Source organism: Python bivittatus, unplaced genomic scaffold, assembly GCF_059951505.1.
Source record: "Python bivittatus isolate LINGU-HERP-01145 unplaced genomic scaffold, Pbiv_v1 ctg000020_np1212, whole genome shotgun sequence".
In the NCBI taxonomy this organism is placed as follows: domain Eukaryota; kingdom Metazoa; phylum Chordata; class Lepidosauria; order Squamata; family Pythonidae; genus Python; species Python bivittatus.
The window spans coordinates 37615915-37641115 of record NW_028277030.1 but is presented as its reverse complement, the minus strand read 5'-3'; the positions used below and the strand labels follow the sequence as shown (position 1 = coordinate 37641115).

Genomic DNA, 25201 nt, shown 5'->3' with positions numbered 1-25201 from the left:
TGGGGGCCAACTCATCATGGAAACAGTCAGAATCATGAGGGCGCTTCTGCAGCAAGAAACCCCCACCTGGATGCATGGATGCCCCAAATCCCTTGCTGACAAAGAAGCCTGGAAAGCTGGATGTTGAGAAAAATTATTGCAGCTGATAACACAGTATTCTTGTTAGTCAAGTTTGGAAAATGGATCTTTCTGACATAATGCCTAACACTTTCTTCATTATGGAGGCCAGCATGCATTTTGAAAAGTAAAGTGTCCTCCAGTCAGTGATGGCAAAGGGGGCTGGGAGACTAGAGAAAATGATGGATAATTATTATGCACCAAAACGATGGTTAAGGAAAGCTAGAGCAGAATTTTCCTTGATGTATTACCTGAATATGCAGGCAAAAAGGAGGCATTTGCAGGAGTTTCAAAAAGTGCAAGAATGGGAATAAAGCTATTTGAGACTCATTAAAAAAGTCGTGTCATTTCCTAAGATTGCGCAATGATCCTGGAAGCAGATGTGGCTATTGTAACAGACAAATGCAACTCATTTTATTCTGAAGCATCTCTTCTGAATTTAACCTGAAGTACTACATAGTCCTAGTATTTACATAAAGGTGAGAAGGAATATCACAGTAAGGAAATCTGTCCTCACTGAACTTTCCTTCTAAGTGTTTTTATAGTACTATCACACCTTTCCTTTAGGTAGCATGAAGCAAAAACAAAGAGAGAGAGTCAATCTCCTTCCACTTTCTTCCCTGCATATAAAAACCTTGAATGCCCACCTCCATCCACCCACTTTTCCAAACAGCAACCCAGTCGGACTTAATGATAGCAATACAGAAATATTCCAGAGATCAGAGGTCAATTGCCTCGTTTTCATTCTGAAGCAATTTGCAAATATTAGATCTCACATTTCACTTGGTTTGAAGCTTTCAGAGCTTCAATAAATAAACACTGTAGTGAACAAATTCCCTGTTTTATTCTGTCTTATAAAATACTGTGATTTTAACATAAGGAATAGAATTGCTTGCCTATTTCAAAAGTAGGCCATTCTGCAAAAGCTATTAGCTTCCCACAGCCCATCAAATTATACATTGGCCTAGAAAAAGCATTTAACATTGAGCTGGTCTATATTATCTTCTACTTTCAGAAGCAGATGTTAAACTGGAATCACTTGGCAAACATTAAAAAACTTCATTTCAAACCATCAGAAGTCAAGGACTTCCTAACAGTATTCAAATGATATATTCTTCCTTCCTGTCTTTAAAAATACATTCGTGTGCACACATGTGTACACACACAACTATTGGAATCTACTTAATCTGTCCATATTATAGTGATATGACTAAGCTTCAATGTTTTTCCAATAATTAGTTTGCATTACTAGAGATTGGGGAAGAATTAAGAATCGGTTTTTAGAATAAGAAGGTAGTACCTGATATTCTTCAGCCTGATATATTTTTCTTCTGATCTGCATTCATGCCATCTTACAGGATGTCTAAAACCTATTTTTCATAGTGGGTCACGTGGGTAGATTCATATTTATCTAGCCAACATTTTGATCTAGGAATACAGAACAAACAATTCTCTGAACTGTGGACTCGTATGAAACTTAATGAAGTGTTTCTAAAGGTAAATTATCTTAGAAGTTTCAGTACTATAAACCAATGTATTTTAGATTCAAAGATTTGTACAGGGGTTTTTTTTTGTTTTGGCCCATTCCAGTAATGTGTCTTGTAAAGAATACCTATTGCTAGTGCTATGCTATCATAAATAGTCCTTCCTTTTCTCCAGTTTCCAGAATACCTGGGCTATTATTTTTAGATGATTCTGAAAAATATTTATTTACTTGGGCAAGAAAAACATTAGTGTGTGTACATGGATATGTATAGGAAGGACAATTTATGTATTAGTGCATTACCCCAAATTAGAAAAAACAAATGGATACAGATCTGCATAAAATCTGCAGATTTTATTGTATATTGGTACAGACTTGAAATAATATATGAATCTGAGTAGAAATGCCTATATATTTCACTAATCCAGAGAAGATGGTGTCCAAATTACCTTGTCTGTCTACTCAACCAGCTGGCCATGTACCAACTGTTGATAGGCAATTTTATACCACCTGCTTCCCTTTCTTATGACTTTTGATACTTAATTTCAAATAGACAGTCCTTTAAATAATTGTAAAGTAGGACACTACAGCATTCTAAAGCATAATGCTTGGAAACAAAATATTTGCTTCTTTAAAGTTGCTTGAGTCCAAATGATGGGGTGAAATTGTGCAACAGGAATTAGTCTGCCGAGAGACATTTCTGTGGCGGATAGCAACAGAGAGCAAGGCTATCAGCAAGGAGGGGGTGCATTCCAGGAAGGGCAAGGAGAAAAGACAACACAGTCCGCAGGGGGAGTGTGGGAAGCGAAAGAGGTCCAGGATAGCCACTCCCTAGCATCTCCCAGGGCACATCCACTAGTTGCAGTAATACAGATTTAGTCTGGCAAGATTCTGTCTATATGGTGTAAGCAAATAAAGGAACTTCTCAGCTGGATTGTTTCACTGTTGTTCTTGGGCTGGGCCTGACAATTTCTTTCATGCAAACCCTAAAACTGACCTCACCTTGTGGGGGAGAAACCCTCTGGGATGCTTTTATCATTTTACAGTTACAGTCTTCTTCTGGAGAGCTCAAGGTAAAGTGAGAGTAAGGGTTACAAATGTCATAAACCATGTGAAACATTTTGCTCGATTAATTTCTTCCTGGCAGGCTTGAATCAGAAGGGTTAACAAAGCTTGTGCAGGGAACCCTTTTGAGCAAGATTGTTAAGATAAGAGGTTAACATGAAGGATTCAGGATGGATACAGGTCTGCGGAGTTCTTGGTGTTCTCTGAGTTTGGTTGGTTGCTTGCAGATGTTTCATTACCCAACTGGTGTTGATGAACTTACCTAGTCTGGTAGTGAAACATCTATAAGCAAACAACCAAGCTCAGAGAACACCAAGAACTCCACAGTTCAACTCTGAGCTACAGATATTCTCTTCTATTGGAGATACAGATCTGTAAATGACAAGATATTGCAAGCAAAAGAATAGGCAAGGCAAAGGAATTCTGCTTTGCTTGACTCAGTGGGAAATTGCACGTGGAAGAGGTTAGAGGCAGAATCTTTGTGTACAACTTCTTGCAGGTCTCACACCCATCTTAGCAGCTTTGGGACCAATTCTGGTCTCAAACAAAACCTGCCTTTCCCAACCTGGAAGCTGTTGTCCCACACACCTGAAAGGAAGCCAAAAGTATTTCAGTTCACCTAATGGCCAATATTGAATGGCACCATCCTAATCACTGCCTGACATCCAACACCTCACACCAATCCTCACAGCTTCTTAAAGGTAACTTTATTTCTAGTGGATAAAAGGCCCATATATCAGAGGGTGGGAAAGAGACAGGACCTTTTCAAGACACACACACGTTGTTCTCTTTTAAATTATGATATTTATTATTGTGGAACCTTCAAGGAGGTAATTGTGTGTATTTCCAATAGAGTCGCCTTGGCTTAACAAACTATGCGCACACTGTTTTACACAGACAATTCCAAATGGGACTTTTTAGAGTATTTTGGCTGTTCCACTGTTTCCCTCCATGACTCGTGCAGTGTTTCTCAATACTTTCACTTCTGAAGTCACTTGTAGCCTGGGAAGAGGGATGCGAAGAGAGAAAAATAAGTCTTTTTGGATTCCATCACTTTTATCAGGTGATCCTTGCTGACATCCCCCCAAAGCTGCAGTCTTTTGCACCAGCCAGTACACTCAGCCAATCTCTCCCTTGGTTCTGCTCACCTCTGGCTTTTACATTGTGGATTCTTTCACCTATTCCTTGATACACAGAGTATCCCGTGCCCATCAGGGCAACTCACCCTGACACACCAATATCTTTGATTCCTCAGGGAGGAAATTATCTGGGGGATGACTTGGAGGAGCCAAAATAGCTGGGAAGAAGAAACGTTCCCTTATATACAGATGTTAAGACTGTCTTCTGCTCAGCCTAGAGTCAGCAAGGATGTTTTCTGTGATCAAGGCCAGGAGGCAGTTGGGAGACCAAACACAGCATGGCACCTGAAATAGAAAGCACCAGTTTCTTTGGGCCCCTCACCTTACTCATGAGCACACGCTGCGTGTTCCTGAACCTCTCATTCCGGTTTAGTTGCCATGCAAGATTCTCTCCAGCATCGCAGTAGGAACTTGGGGCAATATAGTAAACAATTTCAGGTCAAGACAGAAAGCAATTGCTATTATAAGTCACCAAACAGTGTCTCGACAGAGGACAACAAACACCACCCCACATGTTTCAGAGCTAAAGCAAAATTGGCCACCTCTCGCTTCCATTCATCAAAGTGTCTGTGGCTTCCATTTTAAGAGGAGGACGGATGATGATAAATGTAGTGCAAACAAATTACACACTGTGCAAACTCTTTCCACCAAAGGGATCTGTACTGAATTCAGGGGGAAAGAATAAAAGCATCCTATTATTCTCTAGGCAATATTAACAAGGGGCTTAGCAAACAGTTTGGGAAAAGACTTCTCTAGCCTATAAAAATTGAAGCATTTATTATGAGCTGGATGGGAAAACTGTAAGAAAAGTTGGTTTTATTTAAGTTTCTTAAATATAATTGATTTCATGGAAAATTTAAGTTCGGTTATCTCTGCGTTGGGTCAATTGTGCACATAACTGCCTCTGAACAGATGGGCCATGTGTTTTGTCATTACATTCATTTAAAAGCTTGAAGTAAGTTCTTGCAATAGCAGACTCTTCAGTTGTGGGCTCTTTCTTGGGCAACCCCCTGGACTGGCACTAGGTTGAGATTTCTCACCCAGCCAGAATGTGGCTTATCTGGCTTTGGCTTGGTGCATTTACAAAGGTTTCTCAAACAAACCATGCTTAAACCACAATTTAGCACAATGCATGCACCAATCTAAATGAGGCACTTAAATGCCGATCTGATTTAAATTCTTTCCTGGAGGGAGGCTTGACGACGCTCCTACCCAACCTCATGCCAAACCCCCAAAGTTCCCTTTTGAGTCCATCAGCATGCACTGCACCCCTCTCGTTGCGGGTTATATCCCACCCACCGCCATATGCTGTTTTCATTTTAAATCTTATTTTCTGACTTTTAGTAACATTGGATATGTTATGTAAAAAACTGCCATCTGTATTTTTAACATAAAGATAGGATCTAACCCTAATCTATCCAACTCATCAGACTTGCTTAGATTATCTCTAACATCCTGGTCAAATTATATTAACTTTTTACAGTCCAACGATGACATGACAATAAACTAAATCAAATCCCTAACTGTATAGGGCTGAAGAGAGCCAGTTTGGCCTGCTGGTTAAGGCACCAGGCTAGAAACTGGGAGGCCATGAGTTCTAGTCCCACCTGAGGCACAAAGGCAGCTGGGTGACCTTGGGCCAATCCTTCTCTCTCTCAACTCTGGGAAGGCAAACCACTTCCAAAATGTTGCGGGGGAAACTGCAGGGACTTGTCCAGGCAGTCACCAAAAGTCAAGACTGACTCGAAGGCAGACACACAGAGGGCTGAACCATTGCAAGCTTAACTGGATGTTCCCTTTGAATACACTGTATATCTTGGATCCTGCACAGTGATCATGGGAATTCACTAAGTCAGCTTTCCCCAATCCAGGCATAGCACAGAAATGCTAAAAATGAGGCCTGCAGGCCACATGCAGCCCAACAGCATCTTTTCTGTGGCCTCCAGAATCCTGAGCGGGTGAGGATAAAAATAGGACCTGTAGGAAGATTTATAGATGCAAAATGGTAACTGTTACCTACCCACTTTGGGTGTTCAACCCTCCACATTTCACCCAAAACTCAGCTGGCATTTCAGCCAATGGAAATTATACACCCTACTCTAGCACACCTGAAGGATATTAAGCTGGGGAAGGTTGAATTAGTTAATTATACATTAAAGCCTCATTGTCTTTCCTTGTCAAATAGAACACCATGCTTGAGAATTGTCCTGGGAGACACTCTGACTTCATTCAGCAGTCCTGAGGCCAGGGACTCTGACGGCTGTTCAGGTAGGAATGGTAGCAAGGAAAGATCACTCAAGTCTAAGCTGTTGTTGATGACGTTGTTGTTTTTAAGGCAGTTTATGGCACACCACTCTGTTCTTGCTTTGAAAACCAATTTCTCTATTGTCCTCTTTACCTTCAATTGCCTTTCTCTAATGTCTCTTACTTATAAGCCTGATGAGTTTTTTTTTAACTGAAGTGAGCTGGTTTTAGAGGCAATATTTGTCCCAAAGTGCAATAAATATAAATAATAGGCAACTGGCTTACTTTTAAATTAACTAGTTTTTTTAATTAAAAAATTAGTTTGATTTAAAAATTAAATTAAAAATAAAACCCAGTTTTTCTAGTGGTTTTCCCCCCCCTTGACACAGCCATTTTCTAGGACTCTATGTAGAGTTACATTTCTATATTAAAATTCTAGTACAAGGGAAGGTAATCTATGCCTCTCTGTATCTTGCTAAATTGCAATTCTCAGCAGGCTTAGCTGGTAAAATTGATTCAAATTTTCTGTGATTTGCACACTCCTGATAGGTAGCTAAGCTGTAAAGGCCTGCTATGGAAAGGCAGTGAAAAATTTCCAGTGCTCATTGCGTAATAAAACTTAATAACATAGTATAAGAACCACAGTCTAATGCTATAAATGTAGATACTACAGGGCTTTGTTTACAGCTGTAACAGCCGCAGACAGAAAGTATACCGAGATCTACTAGTAAATTGCCTAAAAGCAGCAACTGTAATATGATTGTCTCCAAATTACAGTACTAAAATGAAAACAGTACGGGAACCATTAATTCACTTTGGGATTAGAATCAAACTTCTGACTTCAACATTCTCTAATTCCAAGTTGGATCTTGGGTGTATAGGGAAAAAAAGCAAGTAACTCCTAGAAATCTGGACAGTACCTACCTGGAGGAAAATACATTATTAAAAATATAGTATGAAATCTAAGACCAACCAAAAATATTCTTATTAATGCAGGAACTTTGACCAGCTACATCACACCACCTAGTTGACCTTAGCTGATCTTAAAAAGTGAAGCTGGGTCAGAACTGATTGCAACTTGGATGGGAGACTATCAGAATTGTAGGCTAGACTGAGGAATTGAAAAGACACCCTAGAAGAAGATATTGATATATCACTTACATATTGTTGTCAAGAAAAATACATGAACATGTTGTGAAGCCACCAGGATTTGAACTCAACCTTATGTTAAGTATAGACTTTGATTATATGACAATTGCTTTACTCTGATTGTTTGAGTGACAATTAAAATCCAATTTTAATATGTGCTTTTTAATTCTATATTCTCAGTGCCTATAATATTTCCACTATAGACTCCAGCAGTGTTCCCATTATCAGAGATAGAGCGAGTAGCTACCTAAGTGGTAACACCAAAATTGGTGAAATGTGTACCACAAGAGTTCCTTCAGGTCCCAATGGAAAAGGAAGACCTGTTAGTTTTCCCTGACTTAATAATGCAATCTAATTGCTTTATCCCTACACATTTCATGTTGTTCTTTTAAAGCATGACTAGTTTTCTACACTGTCTGTAAGATTTTTTTTTTTTTAATTTGGTTTTTACATGGGAGTTGGGTGGACAGACACTTACTTAAAGGGTAGGAAAGACATTTCTGTAATGGATAAATCAATTCTTGTTTTGACATTATTGGCACTTTTAAAATGTTGCATCAATGAAAATAGCAAGCACAATTACTGATGTCCTGACCCTCTTGTTTTTTGTTTTAATCTGGTGTCATACCAGGTAGGAATTATTTCCAGGCAATATTTTACCTGGGGCACACACGCATTGTTTCCTCTCTTTGTTCCAAATTTGTCCTGTGGCAGCCTAGCATTAGTCACCAACCCCTCCATATTTGTTGTAAGAAAGATGTGTCAGGCTTGTCTGCTCCTGAGAGCAATAGATCCTGGGCTGTTCTGTTCTAGGACATCACCTCCAGGTATCAGCTGCACAGGCATGAAATATTAAGAGCCCCGATAAAAGGTTACACAGATTCCATTTGCAGCAGTTTTCCTTCTGAGATGTCTATGAGAGACAGGCACAGCCAATGCCAAAAGATTTTTCTAAACTGAGGCAATTTGCCAACAGCAAAGCTGAAAATATGACAGTCTTTATCATTCCACTGCTTTCCATTACATGTTCAGTAAGTACAAGAAACAAGCTTTTGTAAGAAACGGTCAGCCATCAAGAACCTCTTTTAAAAACCAATGTTCTTTAAAAGGATGGCTTTTAGTTTTGCTCAGGAAGGAATAGGTGGGGAGAACCTGAAATAGGTGATGTTTCAGAGAATTGGACTTTAATGGGGCACTGAACTTTAGCAGGCACAAACGCAAAGTGAATTATGTCCTGCAAGAAAAGTGTTTGTGAAAAACTGAAATGGTAGAATTATGCCTATTATCTGCAAAACTGAAACAAAATTAATGCAGACAGCAGGTGTTATTATTTATATAATACAATCAGCGTGCATGCTTCTTTTTAAGATACTTAAGAACAAGTTGCTGTCCCAGGAACCTTAAGGTATAGGAGATATAAGTCAGTACGTAAGAAAACTACATTTATTTCCCTTAAATATACTTAAAGCTTTAGAATAATTGCAGGGGGAAGAGGGGATCCTGCCAAAGGCTTCAGAATCTACTTGTATTAGTTTAACATTGAGCAGAAATTGTTTTTAAAACCAAACAGACTTGAAATTTGCCTCTTAACTACAAACAAGATAAATAAAACTAGGAATACTTAGAGTATTGAGAAGGTTTCTTAAAAGGTGATTTAAATTTTGGCTTGGGAAATATTTTACATCAAAATATGCTAACAATATATCATTAAAAATATCGCAGTCATCAACCAACCTAACCAACATTAGAAGCAAGATACTCCTCCAGTTTACATGGCATCTTATACATGAAAGGCTCTGCAAAAGGCTATTATCTTAATTAAGAGCCTTCCTGAACGTTAATAGAGAGGGAGCCATGCTCATCTCAGGGCACAAGCTGCTTCAGAATGAAGGGGCCACAATCAAGAAGGCCATCTTCTGCACCCCTGTGATGCTCTTTCAGCTCTCCAGTATTAGATGGGCAGATTCTACTCAGAGTAGTTCCACATACAACCAGAACCAAGCTATAAGGGGCTTTATAGGTGGGGCCCAGAAGCAATATGGCTCTCAACTATCAGGAAGTACAGCTGCATTTTGCGCCACCTGTACCCATTCAGTCATCTTCAAGGACATCCCTGTGTATAATAAATCCCTATAGTCTAAACAGAGAAGTTAAAGTCATGAGTTACTGTTGCTAGAGCCCCTTGGTCCAGAAAAGACTGCAGTTGGCCCAATTTTCCTGGTCATGGCACCCAATTCAGAATCTTCTTCTCCCTCAGGAGGAATGCGTTCCCATCAAGAACCATTGATGGAACTAAACTGTACAGATTTAGCAGCATTCAAACCCAGTCAATCCAATCTGGAGCCAGAGGACAAACTCTTGCTGTGAGTCAGTGCCTAGAAGCTCTAAGGAATTCAGTCCCTCAGATCCTCCAGGTACTGGCTAGGACTTGTATCTCCTGCTTGATCTGAGGATATACAACTGTGTATTATTAGCATACCAACAATGCATTGTTCCAAACCAGCAAACGACTAGCAGTCTCATGAAGATGTTAAAGAGAATAGGGGACAATGCAAGCCTTATGATGGGTTCCAGGGCTTGCTGTCTCCCCTACAACACTCACTATACTTCCTCTCACACCAGCAACTGGAATTGACCACTCAGGAAAAATGGAAATACACTGCAAAACAGGGTCTATGACTCTAACCTTTATAGGTAGTCTAGATTACTTTAGTCAATATAGTGAATGCTGCTGAGAGACTCAGCAGTCCTAGAAGGACCATAATCCCTCCCATGCAGGTCCTACAACAGGAATCCACAAGAGCAACCAAAGTGATTTCTGTCTCATGCCCAGGCCTGCATCAAACTAAAAGGGATCTAGATAATCTACTTCATCTAAGGTACATTAAGGTTGGTGCCCTACCACCATCTCTATAGCCCCCCCCCCCCAAAAGGAGGGTTGGAAATGGGGTAGAGGTTTTCCAGAATGGCTGAACTGAGGGATACTCTTGAGACACTATCCCATCTGTCAAAAAGCATTAATAACTTCCTGAACCCAGCACTGTATCCCCTCCCAGGAAGCACAAATCAACCAGGAGGAGCAAGGATCCAAGGATGTGTGGTGAAACCTATCACAAAGAGAACTCTGTCCACTTCTTTGGAGTCCAAGGTTCACATAAATCCCATATGATTTTGCAAGTCATCACCCCTTTTAGTTCGTAAGAGTCTGCCCAGATGGCATCTAGCTCCAAGGAGGTAAGAGCAATTTTGTCCATGGATGCCTAGCAAAAAGGTCACAATAGCCCAAAGGTAGTCTAACCTATTATTCCCCAACAAGGTGGAGAAGGAGTACTGCTGGATGATATTCCATCAAGACAGTAAGGGCAGAGAAGCCACAGTGGTGAAGTGAACCTAGGCAGTATTTGCTCCTTGATTTTTGCTAGCATTGCTCTGGGCATTTCTGTCATTTCACCTCCTGGAGCTCCTTATGAAGCCATGGAGAAATCATGAATTAACAACAGATGCCATTTAGGGGCAACTTCATCCAAAACACTTTTTCTTCTAATATAATTCTGTTGAGCAGTTGAAAGAGAAAAAATGCCACCACTACCAAGACAGAAAGGGGAGTCTCACTGAGCACCATGGCAGTTACCTTTTGGGCTGAGCTGGCCAAACATTTCTTCCCCTTTAAAAATATCTCCTATCACAAGTATTTAAGATGGAATATGTTGGTGGAGAGAGGTTTGCAGTGAGGCAAAAGCAGATGACAACAGCCACGTGTTTAACATAACTTCCTTACTCTCTTCAGCATGCAACTACACACGCATAACACTTTTATTGAACCAGCATTATTGCACTCCCATTATAATGGACACTTCATGCTTTTATCAGTCCCACAATACTCAGTAGTTTTCACTGCAATTTTTCAAAAGCATTACTCAATTGTCTGAATTTTGGAAGCTAGTTCAACTTCCCGGCCCCTGCCTGGAAAAAGTAACTTACAATGGAGCAATCAGTACCGTAAAGGAACATTTTTAAATTGCTTTATCTTGGTTAAAATCTCTTCCAATTTATTCTATATCTGGACATCCACTCAATATGAAGTAAGTTTCAGGGTGTAGTCATGTTAGACTTTATAAATGATATTAGTGTTTAAGTATCATAATACCAGAAGGTATAAAATCCTGTTTATCTTAATCTAATAGTTTTCCTTTTTTTTTTTTTTTTATCATCATGTTTTGTGAAGATGTAAGAAGCTCAACGCATCACCAAGCAAGATTCATGTCTCCAAACCAAACCCGTAACCCTATAGGAATGGGATACACAGACAGCCTGGCCCCAAAAAGAGACAGCATGCACTCATACCCAGAGGAATATATTGATGGGGCCAATGCAGTTCACAGCTGAGTTTACCTGAGTAGTAAAGAGTATTTGGTAGTGATGGTGGTATCATCTTCTTTTATACTCTTTCAATACTCTGTTAAATAATTGGAACTATTAAACTCCATAAACAAAAAAAGGAGTTCTTTAAGGAAGCTAAAAAAATGATAGAAGCCCACAATTATGAAAGACATACCTTTGTAGCAGCTAATGAGTTGGAAGACAAATCTTTATAGCTTCATATTCAATTGAGAATTCATGGCTTTCAAATTCTTAAAATGCCATGAATTGTGAAGAATAGCAAGTGTATTGCTTTCTACAGCCTCTGAATATGTAACAAGGGCATAACCATTTCAGCATATAGGAGCCTGCACTAATGGCAATTCATTGAAGCATTACCTGAAAAGTAATAGGATTACAACTTATACAGCAATTGAGGTTATAATATAATTAAATGCTACAGCATCTCATTAATGGCTGCAAGTCTACTGCATATGTATACCAGTAGCAAAGAGTTTTAAGCTCCTGTGCCCACCCCCCCAAAAAACACCACCTTCTAAGAAAGTTGCATACTTGAGACTTTATAGCAATCATACACATGGCTAATAAAAAATTAATTCCACCGAGTTAATGGGGTTCCCTCCAATGTAAGTGGTTACAGGATTGAAACCTAGGCTGCATTTACTACTTTCCTTCAAGGTAATTTTAATGAGATTTCATTCATTCATTCATTCACTCTTGATTACATAAAACTAATTTCATTCATTTGATTTGGTAGTGTAATATAAAGTGCCAAAACCGATCAGTCCTGAAATGGGAAATTTCATCATAAATATGTAGCTACCTTCAGAGATGCAAAGTGCATTTTAAAAATGTCTGATCTTCATAATTATACCAGGCCTCCTAAACACCATTATCTATATTAATGGGTATCCCTGCTTTTTATGTAACCAGTTAATTGATGTTTCTGGTTTTTGTCTTCAGGTTTCACATAGAAAACTTTCTTATATATAAAGAGGAATCATGGTTGGAACCTTAGAATTAGGTGTAAAACTACTCATTTTTAATTATACAGGTTTTAATGTGTAAATTTAACAACATGCATTTAAAATCTTGTTTCCTTTTCAAACAGGCCTTATTGCTTGAAATCACACCAAGAAGATTTTGCATTTTAGGAGGAATTCATAAAGCAATCATGAATTGTTTATGATACAATACATCTTACAGTAATGACCTAAACTGCACTAGAAATATTTGCAATTCTCTACATTTCAAAATCAGTTCTATTAAGAAAAAAGACTTGGAGTTAAAACAGAATGAAACAGGGTAATACTGTATGATGGAAAGCTTACAACTCTAGCATTTGCCCATGGAAACAGAAATGTGATTTGAACCATTTTATTACTCAACCTTGCAAAATATTTTGTGCTTCCCATGTTACAAGAAATAGCTGTTTTTCAAAACTTTTGGCATTACAATACTGTTCCACACTTTCTATTTAGTGTAGAACACAAGTCCACGTTTACAATTATCTTCACAGGGCACTGCTTCGTAATATAGGAAGATAATGGGAAGTAGGCTAAAAAGTGATAAAATTATTTAATCTTCAGCAAAATAATCCTCAAGTCCCTCCAGTTCCATCTCTTCTGTTGTACTTAAAGAGGGAGTAGTAGATATATCTGTGCTTGTCTGGCTGCTGGGTTTCAGATGGGAGCTTTCAAGCTGCCTTTCATCTTTTTTTATTTCTTTGGTGCCACCAAGTAGCTGCTGACTTTCCACAAAGTACTGATTTGGGTGGCTCAGAGTAAAACCAATTTCTTTGACCTGTATAGAAAAAAAAAAGAAAAAGAAAAGAACATGCTACATTATTGTATTCTATAAAGTTTTAGGGTAGAATTCAATTAGCTTGAATGGAAGAACAGAGTTTTCAGCATCTTCTCTTTCCTGTGCCCTCCCCACAATTTTTTTTTTTTTAAAAGATATCTAGAATCTAAAAATCTACATATATACAGGGGTTATAAAAATTTAAGTGTATTCTTTCTTCTATTATTTTTAATGGTAATTTCTGCCAAACATCTATTCTTGAAAACCATATGTAAGTTTTCTTTAGAATGCACACTAACTTTACACTTTGTTCAAATGTTGCAATAATTCCTTTGAAAGGACAGTTTGGCTAAATACTCTAGCTGGATTTAACTATATTCTTCTGCCAGTGTAATAGACCTATCTGCAGTTCTGAGACTTTCCTGAGCAGTATTGGGGTATGTATCAGGAAAACAGAGAGAAAGAGTATATCTTGTTGCATTAATGAACTATGTTTTTCTGGCCTCCTTGAAACAGTGATTTCTTAAAGCTAAGAAGCAAAGCATATTTTGAGACTTGGTTACCCATGTTTTACTGCAAATCAGAATAAAACTAAAGATTAAAATGGCAAATAAACATACAGGCTATAGTGCAAAGGTGCAGGCACTAATTTCTTCCTTTTTTATTTTTACAGATTATTTGATCAGGTGTATAAGCAGCAGCAACAAAGCTAAATCACATTTCCTGATTACATATTGTGGCACAGCAAAACTATGTTCTGACTTCTCAAAGGACAGCTTGTTAAGAGACTGGTTTGCTGGTTCTTAATTTACAGTCCTATATGATTTTGAAAGAAGATGCCTCCTTTCTCACTAGAAGAAGCAGCTGAAAAACAAGGTTCCTGTGTCCTATAAAAAGGATTGGAAAGGAGGAAATTCCTTGGCTACTAATAATATTGAAGATTTTTGTCAGTTCTTTCCTGGTATTGCTTTTGGCAATTTTGTAAATACATGTGTACGCACTTTTTGTTTTCACTGTGAGAACAAACCAAACCCTTTGGATTTATAATTTCCAGCTGATTCTGAATCCTGCGTAACAATAGGCAACCTATCACACAGATGCACAAATAAATCCAAGATGGCCTCTCCGCTGCCTTAAGAATGTCCAACTGCCAATTTTCTACTTCTGGGGAGATACAAACACCTTAACACGTCATGGTTGAGAGCCTCCAAAATCAGAGTCTGTTACTACTAAATTCTTACAGTGTTGTTCATCAAGAAGAAAACCCTAGTTATTTTAAATCAAGGACATTACTCTCTTTGCTAGACATACTTTCAAAAATAAATTTATGTTATTACTTGTTTATAAACAACATTACAAAGTTTTAAATTAAAGAGAATGGATAAGAACTAAAAATTAGCCCTACAGTATCAGGCCAAGGCCCCTCTTAGTCCAGCATTTTGTTTCTCACAGTGGCCAACCAGATGCCTCCTGGTATTCATTTATTCAGTTTTTATCCTGCCTTTATTTTTGGTCAACCCAAGGTAGCATACATATTTAGTGCTCTTGCCTGCTATTCCCCCCCCCACACACACACACACACAGACAAAAAACAAAAACCTGTGAGGAGGGTTGGGCTGAGAGAGTGACTATCCAAAGTCACTCAGCAACATTTATGCTTAAGAGAGAACTAGAACTCACAGTCTCTTGGTTTCTAGCCCAGAATCTTAGCCACTACATCAAGATCGCTTTCTTTACATAAGTAGGAGGTGGAGACCTACTCATCTCCAGTTATTGCTCTCTTGCAATGAATATTTGGAGGCATTCTACCCTCAACCCAAAGGTAACACTGTATATTCAAGACTTACAGACTTGGATAAACCTGGACTCTATTCATTTATCCATGATGAACCTGTGTGATCTTACGGCTTTAATCAAGTTGCAAAATGGCAGGTGATAATAAGGCAAGCTGTTATTACAAAAAGGCCATATGGAATTATTTCTTATTTATATATTTTCTCAAGCATATCTATTTAACTTATTTATTGAATTTGTCACTGCCCATCTCGTTAAATGACTCTGGGCAGTTTACAAAACAATTAAAATCAATTAAAACTACAAAATTACAATAATAAATACAAAATAAAACGATCCAAAAGAATTGGTGATGACTCAGGGAGTGTCATCGAGGTGCTAGCCACCCCCAGGATTGGGTAGAGTTGTTATCCCCCCACGCAAGCTGGCAGAGCCAGGTCTTCAATTTTTTCTGGAAGGCCTGGTAGGGTAGGGGCCTGCCACCCCTTTGGGGGGAGAATGTTCCAAAGGGCAGGAGCAATGGCAGAGAAGGCTCTCCTCCTGGGCCCTGCCAATTGACATTCTCTCACTGATGGGACCTGCAACATGTCCTCTCTGCCTGACCAGGTGGGAAGGGTTGATATGACGGGGGTAAAACTGTCCCTCAGGTAACCTGGACCCATGCCATGTAGGGCTTTAAAGGTGATAGCCAACACTTTGAATTGGACCCGGAAGTAGACTGGGACCCAATGCAGCTCACGTAGTAAAGGTGTTATATGCGCCATTCTTGGGGCACTCAAAATTATCCATGTGGACACATTTTGGACCAGCTGTAGCTTCCAGATACTCTTCAAAGGTAGCCCCATGTAGAGTACATTGCAATAGTCTAATCAAGAGATGACCACGGCATGAGTGACTGACCAGAGAGCCTCCTGATCCAGGAAGGGGCCTAATGGGTATACCACATGAAGGTGGGCAAAGGCTCTCCTGGCCACAACTGCCACCTGCTCCTTGAGCAGGAGTCGTGAATCCAGGAGGACCCCCAGATTACGCACCGGGTCCATCCGGAGCACTCTAAAACCAAAGATGGTAAATCCTTGGATACAGAGGGGCCTCTAATCCATAGCCACTCCGTCTTATCAGGGTTCAGCTGAAGCCTGCTGCACCCCATCCAGACCCCCACAGCCTCCAGGCACTGCAAAAGGGTGGTCACGCCATCACTCACCTCACCCGGGATGGAGATGTATAATTCAGTATCATCAGCATGACCTCATCCCATGGTGACGGATGATCTCACCCAGTGGTTTCATGTAGATGTTAAAAAGAAGTGGAGAGAGTACTGAACCCTGGGGCACCCCACAAAGGAGGGGCCACGAGCTGGACCTCTCGCCCCCAATCAACACCGATTGGGATCGACCTTGGAGGAAAGAAGAGAACCAGCGCAAAACTGTGCTGCCCACTCCCAACTCCCCAAGTTGACCCAAAAGGATATCATGGTCAATGGTATTGAAAGCCACTGAGAGGTCAAGAAGAGCAAGGATGATGCACTACCCCCATCCTTCTCTCGCCAGAGATCATCCATGAGTGCAACCAATGCCATTTCCATCCTGTATCCAGGCCTGAAACCTGACCGAAAAGGCTCCAGATAATCCGTTTCCTCCAGGATTCTCTGGAGTTGCAACGCCACCACCTTCCCTAAAAAGGGGAGGTGGGAGACTGGATGAAAATTGTCCAGTATGGTGGGATCCAGTGATGGCTTCTTGAGGAGGGGGTGCACTAGCGCCTTCTTAAAGGCAACTGGAAACACCCCCTCCCTCAAGGATGAATTCACTATTGCCTGGACCCACCCACATGTCACCTCCTGGGAAGCTTTAACTAGCCAGGAGGGGCATGGACCTAGTTGACAGGTGGTGGCATTGACTGTCTGGAGGACCCTGTCCACTTCCTCAGGTTCAACAGGATCAAACTGTTCCCAGATAACAGGGTAAGAACGAACCCTGGGCATCTCTATAGACCATGCCTCACACTTGGTATCCAACTGGAACTGGATCTGAGTGATTTTATCCTCCTGATGCCTAGAAAACTCCTCTGTGTGGTCCTGTAAATGGGCTACTGAGCCCCCCTTTCCCAAAAGAGATTGGGTGATGTTGAATATGGCCGCCGGGTGGCATTCTACGGATGCAATAAGAACGGAGAAAAATTGACGTTTTGCCTCTCTTACTGCCACAAGGTAGGCCTTAATAGTGGCTCTAGCTTATGTTCAGTTGGGTTCAGTCCTTGTTTTCCTCCAGCAGCGCTTTAGACATCTTTTACCCCTTTTCAAAACCCTCAACTCCTCCGTAAGCCACAGGGAGTGTCGGGTTCAATGGGTCAAGAGAGGCCGCATGGGTGCAGTCTTGTCCAAGGCCTTGGCCGCTTTCCTATTCCAGGCAGCAGCCAAGATCTCCGCTGGACCTTGCAGCAGACTCTTGGATATAACCCCCAGCTCCCTTTGAAACCTAATTGGGTCCATCAGTCGCCAGGGGTGCACTGATTGAATGGGTCCTACCTCCCTGTGGAGGGGAGTAGCATAAGAGATTCTCAAGGCCACCAGGACATGATCTGACCATGACAAGGGAGACAACTGTAATTCCTCCTTCAGATCACATTGCTACTGCTCTGACAAGAAAACCAAGTCTGGTGTGAGACCACTGTCCCAAGTCAGGTCATGGATAATCTGGGACAGACCCATGGCTGCCATGGTAGCCATGAACTCCCAGGCTGCCTCTGAGGCACACCCCAGGGATGGCAGATTGAAGTCCCCCAAGACCACCAGTCTGGGGAACTCCACTGCCAGCCCCGCGATGGCCTCCAGCAGCTCAGGCAGGGAGGTTGCTATGCAGCAGGGAGGCTGGTACAGTAACAACAATCCCATCTGTGCTCATGAACCCAACTTCAGGAATAGGATCTCACAACTGGCCACTTGTGGAGCAGCCCCCCTGAAGGCCAACAGAGATTCTCTGATGACAACTGGTACCCCTCCTCCCCTACCCTGGGGTCTTAGCTGATGCCAAACTGTAAACCCAGCTGGGCACATTTCCGAAAGGGGCACCCCCCTTTCAGGGCCCAGCCAGGTCTCAGTGATACACACCAGGTCGGCCCATTCCTCAGTGGTCAACTCACATATAAGGAGGGCCTTGCTGTTAACTGACCTGGAATTAAGAAGCAGCAGCTGAAAGCCAGGGACTCCCAGGTCTGTTGTCCAGGGCCTGGGTCTGAGTCGAGAGGGCCAGAACACGCCACTGGTACTAAATATGTTATTTGGTCAACCAAGAAACTGAGGTTTGACCACCAAGAAACTGAAAAGTAAACCAGTCTTTCTTCTTTACAAATCAAAATGTATATTTTTCACTAAAGAAAGTCATTAGAAAAGCAACAGTTATGACAGAATCAAATGCATTGCACTTGTGAAGCTACATTAAAACTGGCAGTTTCCTTATAATCAGGGATATGTGCGTTGCCACGTTTAATGGCAACCACTCTAATTATTACTGTTTATAACCTAATGGGTTTGACAGCTTACTAACATATTTCAACACATATTATATTTACTAAGAATATTGGCTCAGCCAAATCATTCATGATAGCAAAGCATTTAGAGGCATTCAAGCACAAGAATCCATTAGTGTGGGTGTAAATGCACAAGTTTATCTGTTAAGGCAAACAAATAATTGAGACAAGAAACAAATGGAAACATTTCCGGCATTTTATCATAAGCGAGGAAAACAATTATTTGTCTTGACTGGCAACACAGTCATCAGGAATTCAGCTTGGTTCAAGGGAGTCTTCACCTTACATTCTAGGAGTAGTCGAGTCTTACGGGATTCCCTATCCGATTCTTTCCTTTCTTAGCCTACTAGAATTAATGGGCCCTGGAGGAAAAGAAGACACCAATTGCTATAGAGCAGCCTTTCTCAACCTTTTTACCCTGGAGGAACCATTAAAATAATTTTCAGGTCTCAGGGAACCCCTGCATAAAAATTATCCTATCTCCAACTAGCATTGCACTGCACATGAAGGTTAAAAAAAAGAAAAAAAGATTTGTAACAATCTTTCATGGAACCCTAGCAAAAAGGCAAACCAGCAGCTGAGTTGCAGTGCATAAAAATACCAACATTCCCAGTGCTAGCATTGCATGGAATTTTTTTTTTAAACAATCTCTTGTGGCACCCATAGGGTTCTATGGAGCCCCAATTGAGAAACCATGCTATACAGCCAGCAATCATGAATATGTCTCTAAATAAGCTGTTTAAGTTGCAATCCTTCAAGGGTTGCTCTGGGAGGAAGTCCGATTGAATTCCACAGGAATTACGTATATAGAATCACATTATTAAAAAATACACACATTTCTGTTTTAATGTTATTGTTTCAAAGAACTAAGCTACTCCACCATCTCTGAGGGCTGAAAAGCACTTTAAGTCAGTAGTCAATGACAAAGAATCCATATTGAAAGTCTCTACTTTCACCACAGTAGATACAATGCCACCCATTGTTTTTCGCTGATCATGTATTACACAGTAACTGTGATTGTGTGTATGCCATAAGCTGGTTATATCTTTATGTCATTGTTTAATCTCATTTTAGTGATGTTGGACTGTTATAACCTATGGCAAAAAACAACAACAAAAACAACAAAAACCCACCACCACCACTTCAAGCATTTTTGCTTATAGTTTCATTTTTCTGGGTCTAAAGCTTATTTTAATATTTGATACCTAAAAGTAAATCCAATTTGAAGTTCACTTTACTGTAACCACTTCTCATTCCTCAATATATTTTCAAATACAGTATTAATTAGTATTTTAAAAAGAATGTGTGTACTGTATTCCCTTAACACTTTGTTTAGTATTTAACCTGTATTCACAAATATTTTCACTCAGCACTATGGGAAGAGAACCTTCATTTACTCCTATGAATAAGAATCAACCAAAGTTCAGATCCAGATGCAAATACCAGAATCAACAAGAAGCTGAGAATAGTCAAGAACAAGGCTAATAGTACCTAAAGATGCTCAATATGAATAAGCAATGTATAGTATCAAAAGTATGATTGTGTGAATAATAGCCACCTCATTTTTTTCAGACAGGATCAAGCAGTTCAGAGCTACCATTCTTTTGCCCTGCTTGCGGTCTTCCCAAGAAGCAAGACACTGAACTGTGAAAGTTTTGCAGTTGGCTTCAGAACAGTCTTTAAGTTCTCATCAAATAAAACTACAGCTTCAACTAAGTAAAGATACACTGCTGATCCTCTGTGCTCAAAATGCCCCTTAAATGTGTCTTCATTGGAGTCCGTTAACAACTGTTTCTATTCACACTTTGAAAAGCAGACTCATAAGAAGGTAAAGCAAGCCTTCCTGCTGACATATTTTCCCTTTGTCTGTCAGATTCTGGCACTACAATGCACCAGGGCCAAATGCCTATCCATTAGTAGTTGCTGACATGACTCCACCAGTGTTCTTCCCTCTTTCCACAACATGGCATTTTAGTACCATAAAAGAATACTTCAACTGCAGGACAAGATCAGCAAGAGGGCTACAGAACAGCATTCTGTAGGCAATTACACAACTGCAAGCTGTGTCCAAACCTTGAAAATAAGGCAATAACAACAACTAGAGTTAATCCTATGCAACAGAAAATAAAAAACTGAAGGGTAGAGTTCAACTCTAGATAGCACACAGCATGTAAATAATTTGGCAATTAAAAGTGTACTTTGAAAATAATAATCTTGGCCTTTTGCATTATATTCTAGTTATGTCATCATATTAAAGTACTGTAATACAGATCAAAAGTTGAAATTTGCCATCTAACATGTTTATATAATACAGAGGAAAAAGCAACATTTGAACATTGTGGCATTGTAAACAACTACCCAGAGAGTGGTTTTTGGTCTTCGCCCATCTTCTGTAGCCCCAGGATATGATGGCAACAAGGTTATACTATACACATGATAATTTGAGTTTGTTCTGGTTTAAAAGATGGGTAAATTGTGAGAGAGGTAGAGAGCATAGCAGTAGCCTATCTACTTCACTGGTCTAGGAAAGACAATTTCATCATTGCCCTGGGTTGAATATAAGCCTGTGTTTGTTGACTACAGTATATCATTCAACTAAGGGCTCTCTTCCTTGTAAAAATATAACAGGTGGCATCCAAATGACTAGGGAATTCTGGGAGTTGAAGTCTACACATCTTAAAGTTGCTGAGGTTGAAAAACACTAGTCAAAGGCCCAGAAACTCTGGACCAGGATCAGAGACTGGGGCTGTAGAACCTGTAGAAGTTGTGGAGATTAGATCTGTTTCAACTTTCAGTCTCTGAGCCTCAATTCAAACAGGAACACTAGGATCCACACATCTTACACCTTTCTCTAGGAGGAGAAAGGCAGGGTAGCTATAGTAGCCTATAATTACCAAATATTTAATGTTAATTGTTACATGGAATCAAAGATATCTGCTATTTAATCATTAGCTCAGCATAACAAATAATGAATGATGCTGGCAATGCCTGTTGAACAGAATATTTTCAGGTTTTTCTGGAGGCATTGGTGTGATTCTCAAACACAGTAGTAAAATATGTACTCACATCATGAGTCAGTTCAAAGTATTTTTGGCAGGCCAGCTGATAATGCATACCTTTCACCAAGTCCAAAATCTGAAAAAGAAATTGAACTGATTAAAGTATATATATTTACCACAGTTCCAGTCTGTAAAGAGAACACATCTTTAGAAAGCACGGCATAGTTGATGTGTGTGAAATGCTTCTAAAAAGTTTTCCTTTGTTTAATATGAAAGTCAAATTATCCAGAGATCAAAATGTATACCTTACTAATTGTAAATGTCATTAGTTTTAAGGATTTTGATAACTAAAATCAAAACTCAGGAAAATGAAAGCTATTATATTTGGAATAATTATTGCCAGAATATACATTTCAAAAACATTTCCATGGCTACAAATAAACTTTTAGCATTTGAAGAAATGAAACATAAATTACTCTAGTATGTTGTCACTCCTCGGACATAGCTTGTTCATGCATGTGTAACACAATGGGGCTGTGATACCAACCAAGAATGTGAGGTAATTTAGAAAAGAAGTAGCAGAAAGCAATGTGTTTCTACCTTCAAAAATATCAGCCCTCAAAGTAAGTTGTTTCTAAGCAGCAGTTCCCTGAACAAGAAAGGAAATTGTCTGTTTTGAACTCCTCTTAGAAACATTTTTCTATCTCTTGTAAATACAATTTGCTTTCCAATTCTACCTTGTAATCGCTTCTGTCCAGCAAAAGCACTCATTCTTATCAGCAGAATGCAATGGCATTTTAAAATTTAAGTTCCATGTCATTTTTTTCCTCTGCTGATATATAATTATTCTGTATATGTGCTGCTTATCAGCCATAGAAAACTGCTGTAACTAAGAGATAGCTTCAGTAGGAAGAACATTTTTGAGAAATGCAAATTTCTAACCCTTTTTCTGAGAGGCTGACCTTTTAAAGTCAAGAGTAGCAATAAACTCCAGCACAAATCCCTGCTGTCCTCATTATGGAGGCTGCCTTATAGTTATTGACAGATGTACAAATAATATTTGCTGAATATATCAAACCACATTGCTGCCAAAGAAGTGCTTACTAGGTCTGTTTTGCTGTTACAAGCAAAACTGATTAAATATCTGCCTTTCTTGTCACTTCCTGTTAAGGACACCGTGAAAAACAAGTCAACCAGCCAAAAGAATCCCAAGCCTGGCACTGTCTCCTTGCTTTTGAAATGAAGCAGGTAGTGGTTTTGAAAAATACAGTTATGTATATTGCAAATAAAGCTTCAAACGAGATTGAAATGATACTCAACCAAGAACATTCTGTAGTAATATATCACAGATCTAACAAACATAGGAAACTTGGCTTACAGTAAAAGATGGACAGTACACTGGCAACTTTAAATTGCCATTCTGAGTAGCATATGGGCAGTTCAGCCTGAATCACAGGGCCAGTGGTTTGCAAAACTTCACAGTCTAATAACAGAATGTTCTGATGTTCCCTAGAACTCTTGATTTTTCTCCTGGAATGTGTCAATTGTCTCATTTTCCTCTAGAGTGTGCCAATTCTGTGGTAGTCTATTGTTTTCTAGAATGATTATTCTAGAACATGAAAAGATTTGTGTCATTCCAGCCTTAAAACCTGTTTATTTGGTGCATTCCAGGAGAAAAAATGGACCAAGAGTTTTCCATAAAAGTTTTAACTAAGAGCCACCATTTCCCACTTCCTCTGCTTAGCAAGCACTTCAGATGCTCAACCTGAAAATTAACTGGGAGCATAAAGGAGGTTATCACTTTTATAACAGTTGTTAGGATAACCCAACTCCCTCCCTCAGAGTTGGAGTTCTGCTTTGCAAACTCCCTGAAAAAGGCTTTTAAGATACCAGTCTTCAATCCATTTAAAAATATATATATATCAATTTCTCTCTAACACTCCCAGAGAGTTGGATTCAGATAATGTCTAGCACAGGAATGTGTAACCAACTTAGTGTCCACCAGATATTTTAGACTACAAATCCCATGACATGGTGGAAACTATCTCAAATCATTTGGAGGGCATCAGATTGCCTGGCTTTGACTTAGCAGAACCTCACATGTACTAAGGGGTTTTCCCAGCTCCTCTCCCTCCACTACATTGGCTGTGTACAACCTTCCCCTAAGCGATACCTTAAAACCACTGATAAGAGATGTAATGTAGGACTGCAGTAGAATAGGGAAATGGGAAGAAGTCAGCAGGCTGGTTTACATGAAAATAAATGCTCTTCCATTTCATTGGACTGGGATTCATTCCAATGCCCACATTAAGCACCTTGTCAGCCTTCCCAGGTAGACCAGACAGGAAACACAACCAGATGAGCTAATTCTACTTTATTGTAAGGCTACATTAACAGAATCTTGCAAGTCTCAAAGTACAAATCTCCCACCATCTCCTTTACAGCCTGGGAAACTAGGGAGGGTCCATTCTGAGCCTCTTTCTTTTTCTCCACTCATTATGTAGCTGTGGGCTATGCCCTCTCTTATCTGACTGTTACCTAGGCAGCATCTCTTCACCTCATTTTTCAAGGTCTTTCTCACATACCATTACACAACAACACAGTAAGCTCCATACCAGATTTTACCATGAAGTTATAAATAATTATGGACAGTGGAACTTATTTATATTTTCATACAATTTTGGTTTCATTTGATAACTCTAAATCCTGCTAAGGTCCACATAGAAAAATATGGGTACTTGTGCTTTAAAGGGTCCAATTTTATTGAAATTGCAGTAATGAACCTGGGAATCCTACAAAGTGTGAGGATATTTATGCTACAGAGTAGAATGAACTCATCCTGCAATCAGCTGAAAGACTTGACAAGTGACCTGTGAAAACAGTATTCCAAGAAGCACTTTCTGGATCACACTTTTATTCGATCATTGTGTGCAGCCACTCTCATACAAAGTTGTTGTCTCCTGGTTAAGAAAAAGTGAGAAAAAGATATAGGCAATCCTCACTTAGCAACCACAGTTGAGACCAGCAACTTGGTTGTTAAGCAAAGCAATTACTAAGTGGGAAAACACGTGACCACAACTGTGCTTATGATTTTGCTTTCGCTTTCCTTTTTCCCCATTCCCCTGCCCTTTGGAATACTCATCCCAGCACTGGAATAATTAGCAAAAAGGCAATTAATATTTGTATTTACATTAATTGAGAGGAAAGGATTACAAGAGAGTAAGCAGGCACACAACAGGGAATACACATTGAAAGAAATGTGCTGGCACCAGCAGTCCTGAGTGTGCTTTGCAAGCAGCTGGTGTATTCCACATTCTATGCCTGCTTACTCTCTTGTAATCCCTTCCTCTTCAATCTCTCCACTCTGCGAAGGGGAAAGAAGAAGAAAAAGGAGTCAGGCACAGGATGTGTATTGACTGTAATGGTGATCACATGACTGAAGAGCGGTGAAAAGGTCATAAATGTGCACCTTGGTCACAAAATTATTTTTTCAGCACCAT

General features: G+C 39.8%; 1 protein-coding gene and 2 pseudogenes across 1 annotated transcript in view; all 3 read right to left on the bottom strand.

Annotated features, from left to right (window-relative positions):
• Positions 1-12559: 12559 nt before the first annotated feature.
• PRIM2 (DNA primase subunit 2) overlaps positions 12560-25201 on the bottom strand; it is a 103248-nt gene continuing 90606 nt past the window's right edge. The window contains exons 13-14 of the mRNA XM_007420059.3: positions 21769-21837; positions 12560-13380 (exon numbers count right to left, since the gene is read on the bottom strand). Of these exons, the coding sequence (XP_007420121.1) occupies positions 13156-13380; positions 21769-21837 (294 nt within the window). The 3' untranslated portion in view covers positions 12560-13155. The remainder of the gene's footprint in view (positions 13381-21768; positions 21838-25201) is intronic.
• On the bottom strand, positions 13547-17728 carry LOC148217034 (uncharacterized; annotated as a pseudogene).
• LOC148217033 (uncharacterized) lies at positions 17804-19682 on the bottom strand (annotated as a pseudogene).